The following is a 24,006-nucleotide window of genomic DNA, read 5'->3' as shown; positions in this document are numbered from 1 at the left end:
ACATTTTTTCATGTGTCTTTTAGCAATTTGTATGTCTTCTTTGGAAAAGTGTCTGTTCATGTCTTCTGCCCATTTTTTTGACTTATTTACTTTTTGGGTGTTGAGTTTGAGAAGTTCTTTATAGATCTGGGATACCAACCCTTTATCTGTAGTGTCATTTGCAAAATCTTCTCCCATTCTGTGGGCTGCCTCTTAGTTTTGTTGACTGTTTCCTTTGCTGTGCAGAAGCTTTTTATCCCTATGAAGTCTCAAAAGTTCATTTTTACTTTTGTTTCCCTTGCCTTTGGAAATTTGTCATGAAAGAAGTTTCTATGGCCAATGTCGAAGAGGTTACTGCCTATGTTCTCCTCTAGGATTTTGATGGATTCTTGTCTCACATTGAGGTCTTGCATCCATTTAGAGTTTATCTTTGTGTATGGTGTACGAATGGTCGAGTTTTGTTCTGTATATAGCTGTCTAATTTTCCCAACACCATTTATTGAAGAGACTGTCTTTTTTCTATTGGACATTTTTTTCCCTGATTTGTCAAAGATTATTTGATCTAGAGTTGAGGGTCTATATCTGGGCTCTCTATTCTGTTCCATTGATCTATGTGTCTGTTTTTGTGCCACTACCATTCTGTCTTGGTGATCCCAGCTTTGTAATATGGCTTGAAATCAGGCAACGTGATTCCCCCAGCTTTGTTTTTCTTTTTCAACATTTTTTTTGGCAATTCAGGGTCTTTTCTGGTTCCATACAAATTTTAGGATTGTTTGTTACAGCTCTTTGAAAAATGCCATTGGTATTTTGATAGGGATGGAGTTGATGGTATAGATTGCTCTGGGCAGCATAGACATTTTTAACAATGTTTATTCTTCCAATCCATGAGCATGGAATGTTTTCCCATCTTTTTGTGTCTTCTTCAATTTCTTTCATAAGTGTTCTGTAGTTTCTAGGGTATAGATCCTTTACTTCTTTAGCTAGGTTTATTCCTAGGTATTTTATGATTTTTGGTGCTATTGTAATGGAATCAATTCCCTAATTTCTCTTTCTACAGTTACATTGTTAGTGTATAGAAAAGCAACTGATCTCTTTGCATTGAGATATCACCTTACACCAGTTAGAATGGCAAAAATTAACAAGGCAGGAAACAACAGATGTTGAAGAGGATGTGGAGAAAGGGGAATCGTCTTACACTGTGGGTGGGAATGCAACTTGGTACAGCCACTTTGGAAAACAGTGTGGAGGTTCCTCAAAAAGTTAAAAATAGAGCTACCTTATGACCCAGCAATTGCACTAATGGGTATTTACCCCAAGGATACAGATGCAGTGAAAAGAAGGGGCACATGCACCCCGATGTTCATAGCAGCAATGTCCACAATAGCCAAACTGTGGAAGGAGCCGAGATGCCCTTTAACAGATGAATGGATAAAGAAGATGTGGTTCATATATACAATGGAATATTACTCAGCCATCAGAAAGGATGAATACCCACCATTTGCACTGACATGGATGGAGTGAGAGGGTATTATGCTAAGTGAAATAAGTCAAGCAGAGAAAGACAATTATCATATGGTTTCATTCACATGTGGAACATAAGGAATATCATGGAGGACCACAGGGGAAGGGAGGAAAACTGAAGGGAGGGGGAATCAGAGGGTGAGATGAACCATGAAAGACTATGGACTCTGGGAAACAAACTGAGGGTTTCAGAGGGTAGGTAGGTGGGGGGATGGGTTAGCCTGGTGATGGGTATTAAGGAGGGCACATATTGCAATGAGCACTGGGTGTTATATGCAAATAATGAGTCATGGAACACTACATAAAAAACTAATGAAGTACTGTATGGTGACTAACATAACATAATTAAAAAAATAAATAAAATTCTCATCTACCCCAAGAGGTATCAGTTCAGTTAGCCTCTGCAGGATGAGACATATTTTTTGATTTCACCTTTGGATCCCACCATTCCAACCTTTGAAATAATTACACTAGATCCTAAAAACGCCTAGTGGATTTGACTAAAAACTTCCTTTTTTAAAAATTTATTTTTTCTGTGGTAAAAAACACATAACATGAAATTAACCATTTTAACCATTTTCAAGTGTATAATTCAGTAATGTTAAATATGTTCACACTATTGTGTAACCAAGCTCCAGAATTTTTTCATCTTGTAAGACTGAATCTCTGTACCCATTAAACAATAATTCCTTATCCCTCTCCCTCAGTACCTGGCAACCACCATTCTACTTTCTGTTTCTATGAGTTGACTAGTCTAGATACCTCATAAAAGTGAAATCATGCAGTATTTGTCTTTTTTGTGTCTGGCTTATTTCACTTAGCATAATGTCCTGAAGGCTCATCCATGTGGTAGCATGTGTCAGAATTGCTTTTCTATTTAAGGCTGGATAATATTCTGTTATATATATATCACATTAAAAAAAAGAACTGTTCATCTGTTGATGGATCCTTGGGTTGCTTCCACCACTTGGCTATTGTGAATAGTGCTGCTATGACCATGGATGTGCAATACATCTCTGCAATCCTGTTTGCAGTTCTTTTAGATACCAACTGAGAAGTGGAAAAGTGAAATTGCTGGATCATATTGGAAATTCTATTTTTAATTTTTTGAGGAACCGCCATACTGTTTTCTATGGCGGCTGCACATTTTTCATTCCTACCAACAATGCTCAAGGATCTAATTTCTCTGCATCCTTGTTAACACTTGTTATTTTCTGCTTTTTTTTTCTTTCTTAAATAGTAGTCATCCTTATGGGTGTCAGGATTAAAAAAAATTACTTTTTAGTGGAAAAAAATCACTGTCTCACCAGAGGAGCTGAAAATATTGAGGGTACAATATCCAAATAGGATTCATTCACATTAAACTTGTTGTGGCCTATCATTTCTCACATTGTTCATGGATTTGTTTTTCCTTAGGTTTCTGAAATTAGCCATATACCAAAATGAGCCACCTATCCCGGTGTTGACTGAGCAGAATTTGAATGTGAACTTTTGCAATTCCATTTTCTATGGTGAACAAAAGTCTGTAAGAGAAAGTGCTTTCTAATATTGTGAAATACTGATAATGTAAACTTGGACTGTCACTACAGAGATAATGTGAATTACGGTTGGTCATTACCAGGAACCTCAGCGTTCTCATTGTGGATAAACAAAGGTTCTGTGTAGATGAGAGGCAGCAAACTGAAGTACCCACAGGCCCTAGGCAGGCCTTGGAAATGAGTGAAGCAGGCTTGCTGTGAAACAGTAGAGAGTGGAGTGTCTGTGTCACACCGGGGGGCAGGAGTACACGCGTCTTCAGAAGGAGGAAGTCAGTACTCCGCTCAGACACACGGAACCATGAAGGAACACAGACTTTTGTCCACTTTGTGTGTTGCTAGATCTTCAAACTTGTCAAGAAAAGTAGAAAAAATTTTAAATATGGCAATTGTGGTTTTTTTAAGTAAGTGTACTTTTAATCTTCTTTATCTATTTCACTGATTCCCCGCCCCCCACCTCCCGTCTGGCAACTACCAGCTTGTTCTCCATGGTGAAGAGTCTGTTGTTTGTTTGTCTTTCTTCCTTTGTTTGTTCATTTATTTTGTTTCCTGAATTCTCCATACAAGTGAAGTCATATGGTTTTTGTTTTTCTCCAACTGACATATTTTACTTAGAATTAGACCCTTTAGCATCCCTGTGGTTGCAAATGGCAAGATTTCATTCTTTTGATGGCTGAGTAATATTCCATCATGTATACATATACCACATCTTCTTTATCTCTTTATCTATGGAAAGATCCTTGAATTGCTTCCATATCTTGGCTATTGTTAATAATACTGCAATAGACATAAGGGTGCATAACCTTTTCAAATTAGTGTTTTTGTTTTCTTTGGGTAAATACTCAGTAGTGGAATTACTGGATCATATGGTAATTCTATTTTTAATTTTTTTGAAGAAATTCTATACTGTTTTCCACAGTGGTTGCACCAATAATATGGCAATAATTTTAATCAAAAGAAAACAACTGCTGTGTAGGACAAATAAAGCACATTTCTGGGGGGGATGTGCTCCATTGTCTGGAGGTTTGCAATATGAGGGTTAATGATCTTTAAGGTTCTTTGAGTTCTAAAATTCATTGATTTCCAGATTCCAAGAGCATATTAAAAATAACAGCAATAACCAGGGTCTGTGACTTTATTTTGTATCTTGGATTGCTCAAAATTATAAGCTTGAAACTTGGTTTCACTGGAATGGATCAAAATGACTCAATTGTTTGATGTATAGACACTGTCTCTTTAAGCACTGTATTTATCTTCAGTGAATTGTACTAGGAAAGATTTGTGTGACAACTCGCATCACATTTGAAATGATACATGGCTTTCTATAGCAAAAACTGCTGTCTTTTATTTGATTTCTCAGATCTGTATTGAATTTCAGCAAAATTGAAGAGACAAAAAAAATCAGTTTATGTCTCAATCAACGTCGTGAACTAAAAGACAGATGAGATTCCTTTTTTTGACTTCGGGTTTCCCTGTCCCTGCAGCATTGTTGGAGAATACTGGATGTTGTCTGATCTATTCCGTAATAACTCTTTTCTTTTAATAAGAATGCTGTGATGGACATCTGTTCCTCGCGTGGTATCCTTTTTTTGTTTCCTTCTTTTGTTAATAGAATGTTGATTTCCCAGTGAGCCACTCCTGGTGCACTCTTGGCCTGGAACAGCGATTCTCCAAGTGTGCTCCCCAGACCGCAGCATCGGCATCATCTGGGAACTTGTTAGAAATGCACGTTCTCAGGCCCTGCCCCACTGGTTTAGATAATTCTGGTGTTGCTGATCCACACCCCAGCTCCAGGCCTGGTCATTTATGCACTATGATTGGTTTAAGGATGGACATATGACCTAGGTCAGTGATTTTCAAACTTTATGGTGAATCTGAATCACTTGGAGCCCTTGTTAAAACAAAAATTGCTGGTCCCCTCCCTCAGAATTTATGATTCTATAGGTCTGGGATGGGACCTACCCATTTTAAGTAAGTTCCCGGGTAATACTGGTGCTGCTCCTAGGAGATGCTGATGACCACATTTTGAGAACAACTGATCTGATCTAATGAGATTAAAACCTGAGAGTTATCTTGGAATTTCACATGCATGAGTTAGCCGTTGCTTCATAAAACGCTGACTACCCCAAATCTTGGTTGGATGCAACAATACGTATTGATTTCTCTTTTATACAGGTGATAACTGTGATGACTGGCCAGTATTTGGCTGTTTGAGTCTGTTGGCTGGACTTGGCTCCAAGCTGTAGGTTCAGTCCAGCTCTGCTCCATGTGTCTTTCATCCTCCTGCTGCAATGGCTACTCAACTCAAAATATAGTGCTTTAATAATGAAGGCAGAATGCAAGAGATCAGGTCCCAGTGGCTTAGTTTTTTGCAGCTCTCATCCATGTCAGTCATATCTATTAATATTCCATCAACCAAAGCAAATCACATGGCCAATGCCGATATCGAAAGCACTCATGAAAGTCAAAGAGGAGATCATGAATATTTACTGGATGGTATTCTGATATCTTATATCTGGGAAAAAGTGCTTTCTTTCCACTCATTTTTTAAGCTGGTAAATTGGAGTCTTGGATCTGTTAGTGATTAACTTTGCAGCCATGTAAGTAAAGATTGCCTCAAAATAAGCCAATAAAAAGAAAGTCAGAGCTGAGAGCTGAAGCCCAATAGAATCCTGAAGACCTAGCCATCTTGAAAACCAGACTTGCCACTGAAATTTTTTGTTAGGTAAACCAGTACTTCTGTTTTTCTTAAACTATTTCTTGCAATTTAAAGTCCTTGAGTCCTTGCCATAAACCAAATATTTAATAGTTATCTTGCAGTTTATAGATCTTCATCTATCCTTGAGACAATGAGCATTTCAAAAAATACCACATTGAAGTTGTGTATTGAAATGTTTATTTGCCAAATTTTTTAGTACAGTAGTATTCTAGAAGTTTGATTTAAAGTTGAATTTACTGCAAAGGAATTTGTCTTTAGCCAAAGACTTTCAACACCCTCTAACATTTCATTTGGTCATACCTCAAAGGATTAGATAAGCCAAGTGATTAAGTACCAGAGGTAACCAAAAGAGAGCTCTATCTTCATAGCAGAACATTTGTTAGAAATTGCCTCATAATGCTAGTAACAGCGCTGCTGGCTTAAGTGAATTTTTAAGCCCTCTTTTTCTCTCCAGAAATCCTAGCTCCCAGAAATCGAAGACTTCTTGTTCCCAGGCTGTGTCTACTGTTTCTGTTCTTTACTTCACTTACTGCTCCTCACAACCCCAGGACATCAGTGTGTTCATCATGACCATTTTACAAATGATGAAGCCTAGGCTCAGTAAGGATTCTCACTCCACATCACACAAGTGATTAGTGGTGGAGCTGGGGTTTTAGATCTGCTCCAAGGCCTGGGGTCAAACCACTATGCCATTCCGATTTAATACTTTCCCCCTCCAATGGAAAATTAGAGTCATGAGTCGGTAAGAAATTGCTCGAGGAAGTCTAACTTTGGTAGCTTTATTGTTTCATTCATTCATTCATTCATTCATCCACACATCCAGCGAGTGTTGATTGAGACCCTTCTGTATGCCAGGGATGTCGCTAGGACTCTTGACTGTGACCAGCCTATCCCATTCCTCCACGCCCTTCCCCTCCAAAGCCCTCAGTTTGTTTCTCAGAGTATGGTGACTAACATAATATAATAAAAAAATATAAACAAAAATAAAAAGAAGAAGTCCATTACCATCACCAAAAAAAAAAAAAAAAGGACTCGACTGTGGAAGCGTGCAAGATATCATCTTTATCTTCATGCTTTGGTTCAACTATTTGTTTTCTGTCTCCTTTTATGGAGTGTTCTCTTTTCATTTCTCTTGAACCATGCAACGTCTTACCTGTGTGAAATCAGAGGAAGGTGTTTGTCCTTGATCAATGGCAATGGATTGCTCTAGGAAGTCTTTCAGATCTGATTTTAATTGCATTTTCGAGTGTTAAGATATCACAGGACAGAAAATACAAGTTTGGAATTCTGACAAGGAGAATGTTACTTCTTAATTTAAAAAAGAAGAGTATGTTAACCTTTAGACTTCAAAGAACACATCTGATAGGATAAATACATAACCTAAGAAGTTGCTAATTCTGATAAAGGGATGAAATGAATTAGAAAGTAAAGCACAGTTTTCACTGCACTCAAGGCTATTTCTGAGGTGAAAGGGTGGAGCAATTTTCAGTAACTCCAACCATGAGTTATTTCTATGGCTTCCAGAAGAGGGAATGGATTGCAGCTGCATAGTCCTCTGGGAACTCTGCATTTTTGCCAAAGTCACTCTTTCTCAGTTTCTCTTGAAAGGAGTAGAAAAGCCTCACGTTTGATGGGACTGGAAAAATCGATAGTAACCAAAACATTTAAACCCATTCTTCAAATTAAGGCGTTTTGTTATCTCACTGACAGCTTGATTTGAAAATCCAACTTTTAATGATGTACCTATGAATAATGCCAAATGGAAGTTATTTCGAGAGGTATAAAATAATGTTGCCATGATATCCCCCAGCAACAAACAGATGCCTCATCGTATGGGAGCTTTTGCAAATGGAAAACCTCAGACTCCCGAGGGCCCGTGATCTGCCTGGGAGTCAGGGAAGTGTTGGCTTAATTTGCTGGGCTAGACTCATTTGTGTTTCATGCATTTTTTAAACATCTTATTTCCTTCTTGCCAAATGTATGATGTTAGGAAATCCCCATTTCTGGGGAGTGGCACTTACCCATCCCCTCTTGGGGCTCTGACTCATTCCAAGCAGGACCAACAGTAAGATAGAAAAAAAAAAATGGGGAGAGAAGCTCTGTTAGCACAATTACACATGCCAATTGCACTGTAGGAGGCAGTGAATACTGGTTTCATAAGCCTGTTATTGTTTTTTCTCCACTTTGTCCAGCAGTAACTATAAATATCTGTGAACCATGGCCCCTGAAAGGTAGAGGAAAGATTGTTTTGCATCATCATTTGCAACTCTGAAGCTTAAAATCCTAATGGGAACAGTTTCTTTCTAGAAAGGAATCCTCTTTTCAGCTCTTCTAAATGTTAAAGGCAGAGTGAGGGGCCACACACTTCCCCAGTCCTCTAGCTTAGGAATAACTAATCCAATAAACCTAAGAGAGCCAATGTCTATTTTGCTCAGCTGTTCAGCAGAGTCTGAACTTAGAAAACCATCCCCAGAATGTGATGGGCCATTTGACTCTCTGGATCCAACGGAATATTTTTGAGCTGAGGTGGTATAAGGTCTCTGCCATGGCGTTGGGTCACCACTAGGAAACATTTTCAAAGAACACTCCAGAGCCTTCCTGGCTAGATTTCTAGTTTACTTGACTTTTGTTAAAAAGTAAAAATTCCTATAAAAAAGTTATTTAAATTGGTTTCAAGAACTTTACCATTATTTTATTTTATTTTTAAATTGCTCATTCAGAGGGAAAAATAACATTGCAGAAGACGACTCCCTTAGAAATCCAAAGGGACTTACTAACCTCCATGCGAGTATCATGGAACAAACTTCCTCGGTCAGTGGGCCATTCTGTTCAATAAAATACCCTGCAACTATCACTCACTATCTTATTTATAACTTAAAAACTGGATTTAGTAGTTACAGTTGTAGTGCTTTTGATGAAATACAAAGTCATCAGCTTCAAAAGCAAATATCCTTTATACATTAGGAATATATCCAAGAAACAATGACTTTATAGTTGGATATTAATATTAATGATGTAAGAAAATTGCAAACAGATTCCCCTGGAGAATCCTTGACATTAGTGTTATTTAAAGCTATTCTTTGTAAACCTTTGCACAATTACTCAGGCTTAATCACCATTACCTTCTCCAAGTGACCTTCATGAACCCCATTTGGGCATGTTTTGATCTATCTTTCACTCCTTATTCCTGTAAGATCAACTTTATGTGCTCACTATAGCATTTCTCTTGAGACTTGTGATTTATGATCATGCTATCAAGTTATTCTTCCTTTCTTCCCCATCCCTAAACACATGCTTTCCCTACAGTAATGTCAAGGGGCAAGAGGAAGGCAAAGGAGTTTAGAGCTTTCATGGGAATTTCTTTGATTGATGTGTTCTCATCTCCATAATTTACTCACAACACCTAATCACCCAGGTTCTGAACCCAAACTTGTTTATCTGCATATCTGCTCCCTAATCATAGCTGCTCCTCTCCTGAGCCCATAGGCAAATCAACACCTATCATGTTCCATCTCAGGCAAATGTGCTCCTGGCCAGGATGGGACTGTGTTCTCTGAGTTGACCATGGATATTCTCGTTATTCTCAGGACATAACCAGGGTGGAGCGAAGGACATGCCAAAGGGACTCACAAATGTCAACTCTTATGATGTCTTAAACTCCTTTTCACCCTCTTAAAAAATCCAGTAACCCCCGTAAACTTTCTCATGTTTTCAAGCTTCCTCATAGACATTATCCACATGTGGCTCTCTCAGTAGCCATCATACGTTGAATGATGTCTAAGAATCAGGAGAATCAGATACTGATTGCATTGGGATGATGCGGGAGGATAGAGTGAGTTGGTAGGATTGATAATTGACAATTTTCAATTAGCGACTAGCATATAACATATATGTATAACACCCAACAAAATACCCACACATCTGTTTCATTCATTAATTTTCATAACAACTTGTTCAGGGGTGATCATGTCTTTCTCTTAGAGAGTTTAAGTGATTGGCCCAAGGACATACCTAGTTGAGACTTCAGGCAATTAGCAGGTATGGTTCTCTGTAACTCATGTGCTGTTTCACCTAGATCTGATTTAACTGAATATATTCAGGGATGAGTTCAGCCTACATGGAAGAGATGATTGTCTATGCAGTGACATGGCAGAGAGGGGTGTGGGTTGAGGAAGAGCTTTAGTGGCAGAATATCTGAAGACCTACAATTCCAACAATGAGAATTTCACTTTCTTGGGTTAAAGGTTGTCATTTGAGGATATTAATTTTCCTAGGAAACCGTAGCACTCTCACCTAAAATCAGTCAGTGGAACTATAGCTCGAGATAACTGGATGTTAACCTTTGAGGAGGGTTCACCCACGGATGGCAAAGACACAGCAGGTAGGCTGCCATTCCTAGCTCCCGTGCCCAGCAGGTAGTTAGTGGCTTATACCTTCTGGGAGCAGAGGTGGCCTCACATAATACTCCCCAACCCAGCATCCCAGGCAAAAACCTACCTTTGATTAGAATTGGAACCCATTTGGAAAGAAGGCAAGCACAGATGGGGAAGGTGTGGGGTTTCTGCCTAAGGAAGATAGGGCTGGTTGGAGGGCTAGTGTAGAGACTACAGTGAGGCAACATTGGGTGACTGGCTGATAGGGAGGGCATGGGAATCTAAGGGAACTGGAAGCAAAGAGTAGCTGGGAAACTTCCAAATGAAAACATCATGTCATTAATAATTTTGCCTAAATTTGTTCTTACGTGTATATGTATTTAGTGCCAAATACTTTAGTAGCAAAACCCTGCTGAGGCTGAGAACTGAAAAGAAACCAGAAAGCAGTAAACTCTGATATTTTCAAAAATATTCCCTTAAAAAAGAGATTTGAGGACACTCAGTCCTACAATGACTTCTGGCCTCAAACCCATCTTCCCACAATCTGTTCTTCATCCCTCTGCTCCCCATTCCCTGTCCTAGCATTTTTTCTGGAACTGCTTTATCCTGACAGAAGTTTGACTACTGGGCTCCAGAACTCTGAAGTTCAGGTCAGTAATTTGAACTGCCAAGACCACAAAAAAGATTAAGACACAATATGCCTTCAAGGAAGGGATGACATGGTTGGGAAGAACACATGGACACATGAAATGGTAACTGACAACATAATTAAGAAAAAGAAAATGGGAGATTAAAGGCAATATGGCCAATGAAAGGCAGAGGATGAGAAATCCAGGTGAGCAAAGGTCATAAGCAAAGCTTCTGGAAAGCTGTTGACTTGATCCATTCCCAAAGAAACAGAGTCTATGTGGAGGTGTACATGCAGGAAATGTACTGGGAATCAGTACCTCTGGGGAACCCTCTTCGGAAGATGAGTGGGCAGAGGGAGTTGCTCAGCTCTGACGTAGTTGCAAATGGCCTCTCATTTAGGAGCCGGGGAGCCGAGATGGCCATTCAGAGTTGTCTTGAGTTGGGGCAAGGAAGCCAGGCCTTTGCAGTTTCCACCATCCACCAATCATCGAGTGTGAGCTTCCTCTGGGCGGTGATGTGACCTTGAGCCAGAGGGCCTCAGTTGAGAGCATTAAGCTGCCAGGAGTATCCGCAGCTGGAAGAACGGGTGTCTCAGTCCTCAAGTATGGAGCTGGTATGGGATCATAGCATCCACCACAGGTATGAATTCAGCTGGTCCTGATGTCTATGGGTTGGATTTGTGTGGTTGGAGAAAGGGGAAAGGGATCTTTCTGTCGGAAGGAGGCACAAGATAGGTTGTTTTTTTTTCCCCCCAAGTGAGAGAACATCGTGGCTCTAAGTTAAGGGTACGTGTAGGCAAACAGGCAGGATAAGAAACTAGGAGGACAGCAAGGGGCTTCTTTCGGAGAATCTTGAGCATTAGTCATGCCTGTACGTCCTCATTTTCTGAACAAAATATCACATTTCAGCATATAATATCTATTTTTAACTATACATAATTTTCACTGATACAAATGTAGGAGTGGAGGATATGGGGACCACTTGTAATATGAGCAAATTTAAAGTGTGATTTGGGATCATTTGCACATTTGCTTTCAAATTTGTTTCATTTTCTAACTGGTGATAAGAGTACTGATTTTATATATCTATATATATCTTTTTATATGTTTCTGGAGTTCGACTATACTATAAGATGAAAAGTCAGTCTGCAAATATGGTAAAATCTTGTAGAGCAGCTTTCAGGTTTCTGAAAGCTGATACTTCCCTGTAATCTCTTCTCCATTTTTCAGAAAATGATATGTCATTCTGAAGGACACAGGCTAATTGACCCATTTATACTGATTTCTAAATGAATGAGAACACAGTTAAAATGGGGACCTACTGAGTGGGTTTGGATAATGGGCACTTGTTTGTAAGGTAATTATTACCAAGAATGCAGGGACACGTTAATTTTTTTACAGGCTGGGCATTTCACACTTTAAAATGAGAATGGAAAGAGCAGTGGGTACTGAGTGGGATGATGAATGGACGGCGGACAGAGCCAGGACTGAGCCCAAGCACTAGCTCCCCAGAGTCTGTGTTGGATACTTTCCAGGGTAAATAATGATAATGATGCCACTTGTCTTATTTTTATTCTTCCCATTTGTAGAACTGTGAAATTTACTATCATTTTTTTTCTTTACTGAGCTCATTTTGAGGAGTTATTAATTTGGGTAAGATGCTGTAGATTGTTTTAAGAAAAGTTATATAAAGATATAAAGAATATAAAATAAGAATTCAGTGTCTTGGCAACTGAAAATCAGGTCACTGGTTTACAAGGCATTGTCTTCTGCAAAGTACATTTTTCGGGATAGTTAATTAGAGGACTCCGTGGAGTTTTATACCCCGGTGTGCCTAAGAATCACGTGGAGCTGGGTATGGCTCCTAGGGGTTTCTATTTCAGAAAGTTTGATAGAGCTCAGAAATATGCATTTTAACTTGTGTCCTGCCCGATTCTGAAGCAGATGATCTGCTGTCCACGTCTAGTGATCACTATGCTTACCTAGAAAAAGCTTGTCTGAGCAGAGGTCTGCACATGCCTAGGTCTAGGCGGGAAATATAAATAAGAGGGCTGATCTGGTGTAAGTCAGTTAGGGCCTGGTGCCAACTCAGCAAGCTGGAAGGCGCATGTAAAAGGTCAGCAGTGCCTCGGTTTTAACTGGTTGCTGTCATTCGGGAATGTGAATCCCGAACTGCCAAAGAGCCTGATTCTTTAACAGATGCCAAGAAGCTGGAATTTTCTATGTCTCTGAATATTTAAGGGTTGATATCTCATTGAAAAAAACCTATAGACACGGTGTGCCACAGATAAAACATGTGTGTGCTGGCTTTAGTGTCTGAGAAGCCAGTTTGATGCATCTGGTCTAAAGAAGGAAGGAATACAGGCTCTGGGATTGCACAGGGCAAGTTTCAATGCTGTTAAGGCAGAGTGGTCTCAGTTCATTGTCTCTAGAGCAATTGGGTTTAAGCTACTTGCTCCATGAGGTGCCTGGGTGGTTCAGTCTGTTGAGTGTCTGCCTTCGGCTCAGGTCATGATCTTGGGGTCCTGGGATTGAGCCCCAGATTGGGCTCCCTGCTCAGTGGGGAGTCTGCTTCTCTCTCTCCCTCTCGCACTCTCTCTCAAATAAAAAAAAAATCTTCAACTACTTAATCTAGGAACTACTTTGGGGCAAACCACAGTGAAGCCATTTACTATATTGCTGCTTGTGAATAGAATATTTGGCATTTCACAAGAGTAAAAATACTGTTTTTTTTTTTTAAAGATTTGTTTAGTTATTTGAGAAAGAATGAATGTGCATGTGCACAAGTGTAAGGGGGGGGAGGGGCAGACGGAGAAGGAGAGGATCCTCAAGCAGACTCCCTGCTCAACTCGGAGCCTGTGTGTGTGTGTGTGTGGGGGGGCTCAATCCCAGGACCCCAAGATCATCAACTGAGTAGAAAGCAAGAGTTGGACACTTAATGGACTGAGCCACCCAGGTGCCCCAAAGACCCCTTATTTTTGATCTCTTCTTTATAGATTTTATTTTCAGATTTGGACAGGCAGCCCATTGCTGACAGTGTCCTTGGGAAAGGGGGATGGATGGGTTGGGATGGGCTTAGGACTTGAGCCTAAAGGTGGGAACTGGGTGGGAACAATAGCAGGGGCAGAATCTTCCTGAGTTCTTGGGGCAGTAATGATGAGGAAATTAGATGAAAGGACCAAGATTCTAACCCAGCCAGACAGATACCCAGATCGCTGGAGTCAGAATGAAGGTGGGAGTGATACTTTGAACCGGAGGTCAGCTCATCACAGGGCGTATTTTTTGTTGTTGTTGTTTTGTTTTGTTTTGTTTTTTTAAATAAAGCATTGGGCTCTATTTGAGAAAAGAGCAGTTACATGAATCTCGAGTGATCAGCGTTTTCATCTAAAATATCATTTTATCACTTCTGTGTTCACAGTATTTAAATATGTCTTCTAAGCTCTACCCTCCTTTGTGGCCCTCTGTGGACACCGGCAATTGGACTTTTGAAGGAGAAAAATGAACTCAGCCAAAGTCTCCTAATTGGAGTGGCTTTGGAATGGCTGCTGAGGGTGAATAGAAATGCTGTTCCCGAGCTTGCTTTCTGCATCTGGAGCTCGGTTCAGCTGCACTGCTGTGGTGTTGGCTGGGGCAGAGCGGTGGCTGGGGGAGGAGGCAGAATGTCTTAGTGGTTCCCGAACATGGTTGCACATCGGTCACAATTCACCCAGGATGAGCTCACGTGCTGTAGTAATAAACAATCCCTGAATCCTGGGACCTTAATACAACCAAATGTACTTTTTACTCAGCCTCTGTGTTCGACAAGATTAGTGGGGAGCGGTGGTGGTGGTGGGGTGTGTGTGTGTGTCTGCTCACTGTGGTCACTCGGGGACTCAGGCTGACGGAGGCTTCATTTCAGGGTGAGTGCTTCCTTGAAGGGATTCGGCAGAACCACTTACTGGCTTTTAAGTATCTGCCTGAAAATGACACATGTCACTTCTGCTCACATTTCGAAAGCAAGTGACATAGCCAAGTCTAACTTCAAAAGAGGCAGGAACATGCAATCCCTGCCACAAGTTTATATGGAATATCTGTGAGCAGCCCTATTAAATACCACAACCCTCAAGACTCTGATTCATTCTATCTTCCCCAATCATCCTACTCATGTAGACCCGGAAGCCTCTGACCTGTCTCGTTGACCTTTGGAGGAACCTTCCAGCTGAGGGCGGAGTCCTTTTCCTCACCTCTTGAAGAGGCACCATACGCGGTGAGTGTAGGACTGCATGCAGCAGACGTCCAGCCCGAGGAGCCACTTTTAGTGGCCACTCACCCACTCTTCAAGAGGGAGCCAAATGCAAAGTAACTGTATTTTTTATTTCTATTAATAACAAAATACTTACATAATTTCACATCCCATTGCTTTTAAGAGCACATATATTACAAATAAAGGAACTCCACAAACTTTAAAGATTAGTATTTATCAACACTTTTGTACACATACACAAATATTTTAATATAACGGTATCTGAAATGTTATTCATACAATTTTAGCACTGTCATAAGTATTAACTAAAAAGGTTCTTTTAAATTTGGTAAAAACCATATATTTTACAATCTTCTATTTACATTTGAAATGTGCTTAAATGTTACAAAAACATTCACTTTGACCTTTAAAATATGTGTACTAGGACTTGGCATTGAACATATTGTAACTGACGGCAAACTTAGCGTTTGCTTTTGAGCTACACATTCACTGAAATTTCATGGCAAATATTCAGCTTGGCTTGATCAACGCTGCTCAAGAAAAAAAAAAAACCAAACAAATCATAAGAAATGTGCAAAAACGGAGGCTGGCAAAATTCTCAAGCTAGCGAGGTAAAAAAAAAATATTAACACTATAAAAACTTCGAATAAATTAAATCTTTCTCTTCCCGGAGATGAGCTGCAAATTCAGAAGGTTCCCTTCGAGGCGTGTCTGACGCAGCAGACCCCTCCTCAAACTTCCTCACTGGCTGAGATGGAGACGGTGGGCAGAGCCGCCCCGCTAACTACTGGAGGGCTGGTTCGCTCCGATCCGCGCTTTGATGGGTCGTCCCTGTACGTAATCTTCACAGGACGCAACACAACACGACAAAACAAAACCAAAATAGAGAAGTTCATGTTAATACTGCCAAGCACAAAATTAAAACCCAGAACAGTGACTTTTTTTCTTCCCCATAGGGGCACTGTGAGCTGTTGAAAACGAGCTGATCGGAGTGGTCCTGGAATTTTCTCCAAGCCCATGCCAGAAGCACTTTGGCAAGATTTAAATTAGCTTCACAATACCGTTCAACTATCAGATATAAATGTATACATAATGACTTTATGGTTGTATCTGAATAATTCCAGAATTTCATTTTATTCTAAAAGTTTACACTTTATACTGTCAAAATGCCAAACAAGGGAAACACCTGAGAAAGCTCATTTAAATGTTTGCATTAATGGAAATAGAAGAAAAAATACACCTTGACCTGATTTTACTTTGAAAATAATATTAATGTGCCTAAATAATATCTTCCTGTCAGATCTGTGCAAATAATGATATGTAAATACGATAACAATAGTAGAAACCCCAGGCACCTCTAAAATGTATCTCTGTAAAGAAGAGACTTAATGAATATTTCAAATTTCTAGTTATGAAGGTTTTTCCACTTACTTGACATATTACTATGGTTTAGCTTTAACCCTCTTCCAAGACAGATTAACACTTCTGTCTGCACAGAGCACCAAGCATCTGGTATCTTATACTGCCAATAAATTCTCCTTATGATCAATGCCACAAGTTCTGCTTAAATAATTTGGGAAATGATGTGTCCATAGAGTATCTGAAACTCCCAGAGCAATATGCCTTTGCATCTTGCCTGCCTGGCACCGTAACAGAGTGGATGTTCCTTTCTCTGTATTTTATATTTGAGATTCGTTATTGATGTTGAGTTTACCATGCTATCATCATCAGTGCTGAAACAGATGCCAAATGATCATCTTATATTTATGTTTCATCCAGTTACTTCCATGCATCACTTTGGCCTCCATCAAAGGAAGCTTTTATGTTTTTTGGCTACTTACAAAACAATGTGGCATCCTGGCTGTCTACAAAGGTAGTTGTTGTCTCCCTGCCACTTTGGCAGCCCCAGCTGCTTCATCCCAATATCTCCATTTTACACACTAGCATCCGCTTTATCCTATTCCATCTCTTTCTGTATACTGAAGTTTCTTTCACTAAGAAGGGGCTTCAGGATACCCTCTTAGCTAAGACTATTCTGGACACTCTTGGAATGAATTGTATTAATTCTATTCCTATTATTTTTTAAAATTTCTATGTCTGTCTATCTATTCTAACACTATCTCTATTTTTTAAAGTTCACTGTAACTATATATGTAATTTTTCTTCCAGAACATGTCATGAGTATAAAGGTATGTGAATGAATTCATGCATTACAGATTATGGTTTGTTCATGCATTACAAGAATATGCTAAAGTCTGCCCACCCTTCCCTGCCCTAGAGTTTGAACCCAATCATATGGCCAGATGCCTTTTCATTAAAAAAATTGAGAAAAACAGCAAATACTTGTTTGTTGTTGTTGTAAATCTGAACTGAGAAAACACCCATTTTTAAAAATTCTAGGGACTTTGCAGATCTTAATCACTGGCTAGCTCTTTCTGATTTCAGGAAATTGTTCATTACAACCAACGAATAACACTTATCAATGGTTGTCATGAAAATAGCTAACTTCACTCTAGATATCTTGTAGTTTTGTTATGGACAATTTATACTTACGACTGATGATTATTAACTAGTTTCTCCTCTGGAATCTCTTTTACAGAGCTGGAAGTTAATACTTTGTTCTCATTTTAATCTAAAGTAGAAATTGGAATGCCCATTTAATAGAGCAAATTATCTTAAGGAAAACTTTTTTGAAGGCTTCATGTGTGTTGTCATGGTCTCACATATAAATACCAATGTGACAAATCCCCCGGACGAGGAGAACGTTTATCTTGCTCGCCAACAGATCTGTTTCTTTTACTGAATAATAAGTTCTGTGCAATCCGTCCGTTTCTTTTCTTTGCATCAGTTTCCAGGAAGCGCAAAGTCAAACTTTGCTTCTTTTAGTACAGGTTTCCCGGAGAAGAAATACTTTTCTGTCCTCCTAATCAGCTGGTTCTAACCTTTGTGCAAAAGATTTTTGTTATTGTTGTTGTTTTGTTTTTTGTTGTTGCAATTTGAGGTACACTGAATCTTTGTTTTGGATACAATTGACCTCAAATATATTTTACAGATTGGTAGAGTATGAATTTTCTTTTTAAAAGCTGAGTTGTTGGGGTGTCTGGTTGGCTCAGTTGGTAGAGCATGCAACTCTCAATCACAAGGTTGTGAGTTAAAGCCCCATACTGGGCATGGAGCCTACTTAAAAAAAAATAAAAGGTAAGCTTTTAACTTTAATCGGCAAGCTTTTTTCTTCATATCAGCCTATCTCGAAATGGAAATAACGTTGTTCTAACTAAATAAACACTCAGAGAACACTAGCCACTACGGAGGTGTCTGGGGGAATGTGAACAACTAGGAAAAGACAGGCAGACCAGAAGGTCACAAAGGACAGGGTAGACATAAGGAATGAAAAACATACCACTTTTGCTTATAGTACTGAGGGAAATACTAGACACAGAGGAACAGAAGCTGTACAGACACGGACCGCGACAGAGCTGCCAGGAAAAAAAGAGAAAAGCATTTTTGCCCGAAGTTTCAAGGTCAGATGCAATTTATAGCTCGAAACAAGCATTTCTTCACCACCTTTTCCCAATGTAAGATCCACTGTTTGTTCTTCTTGTTTCACTCTCAGATTTAGGATTACCCCCATGCAATCGAGGCATCTCTCTTGAGTTTTTAATTCCCATCACCCCTTTATAATCCCAAACCACTAATGATAATCCCTCACTGAGGAACCCTATCCAGGGAGATTAATGATCTCCAACTTAAATCAATTAGCCAATTTCTTCCTCTAGCTACTTGGGAGAGTTTAAAATGTGGGTAAAAGGAGATGGAAAAGAAACAAAAAATGAGAAATGCACTTGGAAGAAAATATTCATGCGATACATATCATGCTTTGTGAATAGCGTTGATAGTGTTAGGCCGTTTAAAGAAACGAAGGGGAACTAACTTTTAATGAGTGGCTACTATGCACCAGGCACTGTTAGGAGATTATTCAAATTTTCCTGCTCAGTGATTCTGTAAAAAGCACATCTAACTCCTGGAGGAGACCATGGGGTAGTAAGATGTCCAGGTTGAGTGTGAGAGTTGATGGATGCTGGGAAGCCAAAGAGTGGCACTTGGCTTTCGACCCCTTGATTCTCTGATTAATGAATATCCAGATTTTGTGCACAGCCTTACAGAACATGCTGGATGCATGGATGACTTGCTGGTGGGGTAGAGGATTAAGTTTTACCCAATTCTGCACATCTTCAGGAATTCCCAGCCTCTGTAGATGCAGTCTTGACCTTACCAAGCCATGACCCTAGACCTCGAGTTCTTCCTGAGTATGGAGCAGAGACCCCTGGTGGCAGAACTGTGGAATTCCATCTCACAGCCAGGGCGCTGTGAGGTCCTACATCAGGGGTGACAGGAATGGCAGCAAACCTAGTAGAACGTCACGCAGTGTTCCTTGGTGTCTAAAAGGTTCCATATATTCTAGAAAGCCAACTGCTTATATGGTGTGGATAAACATACCTGCAAACTTTGGAAATTACCTGGGTTCTCAATCTTTTTTTTTTTTTTTCCTATAGATTTTTTCCCCCAACTTGATCTCTGCTTTGAGAGGCAAGGGGTGTTGTACGTGGAGAAGTGAGCAACTCAGTGCTTATGGTGTTCATGTAAGAAAAGGGACATTTACAGTCCTTCTGCCATGGGGGATAGAATGGACAGTTCTTTGAACCGGCGGCGCGGGCCAGCTCAAGCCAAGCCTTACCTGCTCATTCATGACTGTGGAGAGCTCACTGAGCATGTCCTTATAATGGGACCTCAGCTCCTCCTGGTACTCCAGCTGGTCCTCCTTGATGAGCCGCTCGTTCACATCTAGGGCCTGCCCGCACGCATCTGCAAATTGCCTTTAGTGACAGCAAAAAGCAAATTACCAATCAGCCGTAGAGAGTGGCGGCTCCAAGTCAGGCTGCGGAGAGACTCTGCTCCCTGGAGGAGGTGTGGTCAGGTGGCTCTTGCCTGAAGGAGCTCCAGAACATTCCCACACAGAAAAACTTACCTGAAGATTTCCTTCAAAAGTTTTACTTGGTTGTCAGGGTATCTCTTCGCATTGGTTTCTTCAAGAAAAGCTCGTGCGTAGGCCATTGGCCCAGCATTAACCTATTGGGGAGAAGAGAATTGGCTTGGACCATCCCATCTCCTCCTTGGATGGCGCCTTCTCCACCACTAGAAGGAGCGGCACCAATCACACAGCACCCAAATCCTCTCGCAGAGCCCAGTGACCTACTGATGTGCTGTCTTCTCTGCCGTCCCCCAAGTCAGTGGTCAGTAAGCTCCCGAAGGATGCACCTGAGTGCCGTACTCCACGGCCACCTCCGCAACTGTCACTTGCCCAACGTTTCACATTTTTGTCATAGCTGCCCTTGGCTTGCCCCATTATTTTCTCACTATCTTTGGCAACTAGACTCATTTTTACTTACTGAAATACATTTAATTTTAACATCTGTGAAATCAAATGTCTGATGTGCTACTTATTATTTTTTTTTCTATTCACATCACAGGAAACACTGAACTATTAAGAAGAGACATTCCACGGTCATGGTGGCGTATGCCCCGCCCTGGGAAACACTGTTTGACCTCATTCCACCTGACAGTCTGGCCTAGATTCTGGCCGGAGGATGCGTTTATCAGATTTGCTGAATGAACGCACAATGCCGGGTCCCGTTCACGAGCACACACATGAGTGGGCTCACACTGGTGAAGGAGTCCATACTCTTTAGTGTTTATAGCCTTTTACTGTGAACTGTGGGGCTTGGAAGGAATAAGGTCACAGAAGAAGGCAGCTAATACTGTATTGGAGCTGTCTTCACATGCCCCTGCGGGTGAGGGATCGCCAGCATGGTAGAACGAGTAAACGTTACGGGTGCTCTCCTTTGCTTCTCCAGATCACCCAATGTCCACTTCCCTTGACACAGCTGTGCGCTGAGGGAAGCTGCTGTCTGGAGTATAGCAATGGTTCTTTCGCCTTCTGGCTTTAAAAGATTTATTATTATTACTATTTTGAGTCAGCCATGGGTGACACAGATGGGAGGTAGGTGGGGAAGCGGAGAGCAGGTTAATATCAGGATGAGCATTACTGATTTTTCCTTTTGCCTTGGGCTCCAATGTAGTTCCACATGGCCTGCCTTTATCTCAAATGTGAACACTTAGTTCATTATACATTTTTGGCATCAGTTTTTTATTTTAACAATACTGCATTAATACTATCTTATCTTGGGTACTGAGTTTTTTGATGCCCACTTAAATTCTGTGCCCAAGGTGAGTGCCTCACCTGTCTCTCCCTAGTCCCACCTGGTCAGGGTCTTTTTTGGCCCCAGGGTTTCCTCCTTGTGGTCCTCTATCTAGCAGAGGCACGTCTGTCTGTCTCAGCAACTGGCTTTCCCAGCTTTCTCTCTCTGCTTCCGTTCACTCTTCTCTCCCCTCAGTCTTCAGATCTAGGGGGTAACATTCTTGCTAGTGCCTGCGCCCACCTTGTTGGTTTTCCTAAATACTGCTTATGCTTTTGCAAATAGTCTGTTCTATTTTCTTTAGTCATCCACTGCGAGCAGGCCATCTGCTTCTTCTCAGGCCTCTGATAGATAAATACCAACACACATCTTATGAACTATTACACATTTTTAAAAAATTTGTTTTGGGACATGTTCATAAGGCTCTTACTGACAGATATTTATGAGAGAGCCACGTTTATTATTCATTAATTAATTCATTGGTTAGATTTTAGAATATAGAACATAGTTTACCCAGAGAAGACGGGAAAGGAGGATTGAGGAAGAAGAAATTTTATTTCGGCTAAAATTAAAAAAAAGGTTTATCTCCGGGTGTTTGCCACCATCCATGCGTATTTACAGCGAAACAAAATTTTAAAGACTCAGATAAAATTGCTGGATGGTATCACACAGAGAAAAGTGTCTTTTATCCCCTTTGTAAAAAATTTCTAGGGTGTTCTATACCAGGTTCCACTTTATACCAAGTGCGTCTCCGCTCTGGCCGTGCCTACCTTCACGCTGACGCTTCCTTGGACTTTGAGCTGCAGTCTGATCATGTCCACCTCGTCCATCGTGCAAAGCTGGTTAAGCTCAGAAACTTTTTTGGACATCTCATCAATCGCCACTTCGATAGGATTCAGTTCTGTGCTTGACTGGCTTATGACTTGTATTCTCTTCTTCACATATGGGAACAAGTGACTCGCTGCACAAAAGCAATGCAGAGAAAGTAAAGGTTGAGGGTTAGTGAAGAGTCTGGAGCGCCCCTGAAGGTCCAGACGATTTTTTGATTTTTTTTTATTTTTACTCATGTACCTTCCACCCTGCATGGTTTCTGTGTGAGTTATTTTTCTGTGGTGTACCATGGTGTGGGACATCTCTTTGCTTTGGGCCCAGCTACTGTCTCCTGGCATGCTCTTCCATACTTGGCCAGCCAACAAGTCCTTCTCCTGTGGGCTGGGTTAAGGCCTTCAGAGTCTTGAAACACTGGAAAGATTATAGCTTCCCCCTCCCAACTTATAATTCAAATAAAAACTATACTAAACCACACTAAACAATGCTTAAATGTATACTCCATAGCATATAATAGCTTTGTTCTAATTTTTTTGATGATAAAAGTTCTGGAAAAGTTTACTGAAGATGAATGTTTCCTATAATTTGGGTCACTGCTATTCAGGCGCCATCCAGGACTGCTCACGTCTCAAGATTTGTCCGGAATACCTTTGCGCGTCTTTCTCCTCCGTCTGCCTTAGGAGCCCCTGGCGTGCATTCCCATTTTCTTTCTCGTGCTATGCTCACCTGGATTTCTTGCTTTACTTGGCTTTCTCCTACCAGACTGTGACCCCCTTGAGGGCAAGACTCGTGGTTCATTTATTTAAATTCCCAAAAGAGTGCTCAGCACCTCGTGGGCCTTCATGGCATGTTTGCTGAATACCTGAAAGGATGAGTAGCTCATAGAACAGATCTAGACGGTACTGGAAGGGACGTGGGAGGTCATCCCCTGCCTTCAGTTTACAGACGAGGAGCCTGAATTCTAGAGTGGTTTAGAAGCTGACCCCAAAGCACACAATTCTGAGAGCTGCTAACCCTGAAGTAACTGGGGGCGGGCTCAGGGAGAGAGCAGGGGGAAGCTCAGAGTGCCTTTCCCAGGACACGGACACCATGCCCTTGACGGCCTGAACGTCTACAGGGAAGAGGTGCATAAAGTAACCCTACTGAGAATTTCTCTTCTGATTGACTTCCCGAGGGAGGGGGAGGCGGCGCTTCTTCCCGGCAGGAAACACCGCGAGAGCCACTAAGTCCCGGAGAGAAGGGTCGGCATGGCGCCGCGCTTACTGGTCAGGATTGTGCGCCGCTTGCACTGCTCCTCCACCCCGCCGTGCTTCTTGCCCGACAGCGTGAAGGGCGTCTCGAAGACGAAGCGGTTGATGTTGTGGTGCATTTCAAAATCCGTCTTCCGGTCTTCTATTTCCTTTTCCTCAAAGAACGGCGTGACATAGGTCACCTGGATGTAGGCATATTTGGGGTCCAAATCCTTGGGGTTTACCTGGATTAACACATATGGCAGAAGAAGGAGTGGTGAGTTCCAAGTGCTCCTGGAAGCAAGCAGGAAGCTCTGCATTCCCCCAGCTGGCATGCCAGGGGCCTGTCCCTGCCCCCTTGGGAAAAGACAGGCGATGGGATCATCTCAGAGCTGCGTGAACTGAAGCAAGAGGAAGGGGAAGTGGCTGGACCGTGGTCAAGATGGCTGCAGAGGTGGGAGTGGAGCCAGCCCTCCAAGTAGCTGAGGATCTTTGAAACCCAAGATCATCTAATCTTTGATCTTCTTTCTCTTCTGTAATGAATGTCCCTACCTTTGTCTAGCATACAAGATTCTTGAGAGTAGAAATACAGCTCTTGGTCCCTCTATGCTTCAGCCATGTACCTAGACTGGGGCCATGGGCTCTGGGCTTGTAATGCAGAAGGAGGTTCTTTAAGAGATTAACTGATCAGCCTAC

General features: G+C 41.1%; 1 protein-coding gene across 5 annotated transcripts in view; it reads right to left on the bottom strand.

Moving 5' to 3' along the window:
* Positions 1 to 15,090: 15,090 nt before the first annotated feature.
* DOCK10 (dedicator of cytokinesis 10) overlaps positions 15,091 to 24,006 on the bottom strand; it is a 262,401-nt gene continuing 253,485 nt past the window's right edge. For all 5 annotated transcript variants that reach the window (XM_040639806.1, XM_040639813.1, XM_040639809.1 and 2 more), the window contains exons 52-56: positions 23,345 to 23,555; positions 22,024 to 22,214; positions 20,026 to 20,126; positions 19,735 to 19,873; positions 15,091 to 15,841 (exon numbers count right to left, since the gene is read on the bottom strand). In XM_040639806.1, coding sequence (XP_040495740.1) covers positions 15,731 to 15,841; positions 19,735 to 19,873; positions 20,026 to 20,126; positions 22,024 to 22,214; positions 23,345 to 23,555 — 753 coding nt within the window. In that variant the 3' untranslated portion in view covers positions 15,091 to 15,730. The remainder of the gene's footprint in view (positions 15,842 to 19,734; positions 19,874 to 20,025; positions 20,127 to 22,023; positions 22,215 to 23,344; positions 23,556 to 24,006) is intronic.

Source organism: Ursus maritimus, unplaced genomic scaffold (assembly GCF_017311325.1).
Source record: "Ursus maritimus isolate PB19 unplaced genomic scaffold, ASM1731132v1 scaffold_1, whole genome shotgun sequence".
NCBI classification, from domain to species: Eukaryota; Metazoa; Chordata; class Mammalia; order Carnivora; family Ursidae; genus Ursus; species Ursus maritimus.
Note: the sequence above shows the minus strand (reverse complement) of the source record. Positions and strands in the feature narration are given on the sequence as shown.